Source organism: Mus caroli, chromosome X (genome assembly GCF_900094665.2).
Source record: "Mus caroli chromosome X, CAROLI_EIJ_v1.1, whole genome shotgun sequence".
Lineage (NCBI taxonomy): Eukaryota > Metazoa > Chordata > Mammalia > Rodentia > Muridae > Mus > Mus caroli.
In genome coordinates this window covers 124822912-124824749 of record NC_034589.1, presented here as the reverse complement: position 1 = coordinate 124824749, position 1838 = coordinate 124822912, and the positions used below count along the sequence as shown (strand labels likewise).

The 1838-nt window shown below is 46.6% G+C and overlaps 1 protein-coding gene across 1 annotated transcript; it reads left to right on the top strand.

The window, feature by feature from the left end:
* Positions 1–60: 60 nt before the first annotated feature.
* On the top strand, positions 61–1164 carry Bex1 (brain expressed X-linked 1). The gene is made up of 2 exons (XM_021153849.2): positions 61–133; positions 525–1164. The coding sequence occupies exon 2, from the start codon at positions 530–532 to the stop codon at positions 917–919; it is 390 nt and encodes a 129-aa protein (XP_021009508.1). The 5' UTR covers positions 61–133; positions 525–529; the 3' UTR covers positions 920–1164.
* The last annotated feature ends 674 nt before the right edge of the window (positions 1165–1838 follow it).

Below are 1838 nucleotides of genomic sequence, written 5' to 3'. Positions count from 1 at the left end.
GGAAGGCGGGTGCGGTGCTGAGCTCGGCGCCCAGTCCTTTCCATCCCACCCTGTCTGCAGGTTTACTGGAAGCAGAGAGTCCAGGCGGCAGCGGGAATTGACAGGAGGACTACTCCGCAAGGGATAGGCCCAGGTTGGTTCAGTGGCGGTGGGGTGGGGTGGGGAGACTGAACGGGGATGGATGGGCGTTAGTCCCCTCATATCCCCCTCATCCATCCCTTCCCACCTACGATCCCAAGCCCCTCATTCTACCTCCTAGCTCCCCTTCCATCACCCACCATTCCCACAGTTCCATCCTCCATTTTGATGCCTGCAAAAGCTTTGGAAACAGATCTGCAGGGAAAATGGTGGGTTGTGGGGAGGGAGGGTCTGTGACTGGGGGCCCCCTAGAGGGCGTGTTGAGCCTTTCAGGTAGAAAAAATAAAATTTGAAAAACAAACATATGGACATCCAAGATTGTGAATGGTGGAAAATGGGCCTCTGTCCTCGGTGCTGAACCTTTGAACACTTCTCTTGTCTTCTAGGAGAAATGGAGTCCAAAGTGGAACAAGGAGTGAAAAATCTCAACATGGACAATGACCATCAGGAAAAGGAGGAAAAGGAAGAAAAGCCACAGGATGCTAGCAAAAGGGAGCCGATTGTGGCCCTGCCTTTCGAAGCTGGAGACTACTATGTGCCTAGAGGAGGTCGCAGGCGGTTCCGGGTCCGGCAGCCCATCGTGCACTACAGATGGGACCTGATGCATAGGGTTGGGGAGCCCCAGGGAAGGATGAGAGAGGAGAACGTACAGAGGTTTGGGGATGATGTGAGACAGCTCATGGAGAAGCTAAGAGAAAGGCAGCTGAGCCACAGCCTGCGGGCGGTTAGCACTGACCCGCCTCATCATGACCACCATGATGAGTTTTGCCTTATGCCCTGAGTCCTGAGCTTTTCTCTGAAGATGACATGGGGACCCCTGCTTTCAAAACTTACATGTTTGTGATGTACTGTTGTAATATTTTTGGTGTCACTTGTTCCCCATGGGGCTCCAACTTCTGCCAGCTTCTAATTGAAACTTGTGTTTTCGACTCAGTCTTACATTTCTTTTTTGTTAGCAGAATTTATCTATTGCATGGGAAGATGCTCAGTATATATTGTGAACCTAATAAAGCAGATTTAAAAGGCTATCTTAGTAGTTCTTTAAAGGCTACATATACACAAGTGTATATATACTATATATGCCATACACAAAGGGAAAAATAATGGAATGAAATTGTCACGTGATTACTGCTGGGCCGCATTCTCTGGAACTCAGGCAGATAACATAGGGAACATTTTAATAACCCGGGGCCCCTGTTTGGTTTTGGTTAAGCACACCTCCCCATGGTATAATAATACACTTTTCAACTTATTCCTTTCACCTGTGTTTAGTATACACATACCCCTCTTGATACAAGGGAGCTAGAGATCCCAGATCCCATTCAATCCCTCACCTGAGGGTTTGCTTCTGTGTCATGGTACACATACTCTCATATCCGAACAAAGAACAGTGTGTTTTCCCATCCTTCCCCTGGTAACAATCACCTTTACATTGTTTCTGTTCAATGAATTCCCAAGGTGTCTGGGTATGGAGAATAGACGGGCTGATCTGTCTGACTTGACTTGTCTTGGGTACATGCACAGTAAGGCAAACATTTATCCTGTAGTAAGGTTTTATCAATAATCCCTTATTTACCATGATATAGCTTCCATAAATTGGCATATATATTATTAAAATTGGATGCATTATGGAAAGGCATATGTGTATTAGGGAAAACAAATGTATGGCCTGATCTGTCAGTCAAAGAAAGTGAATCACC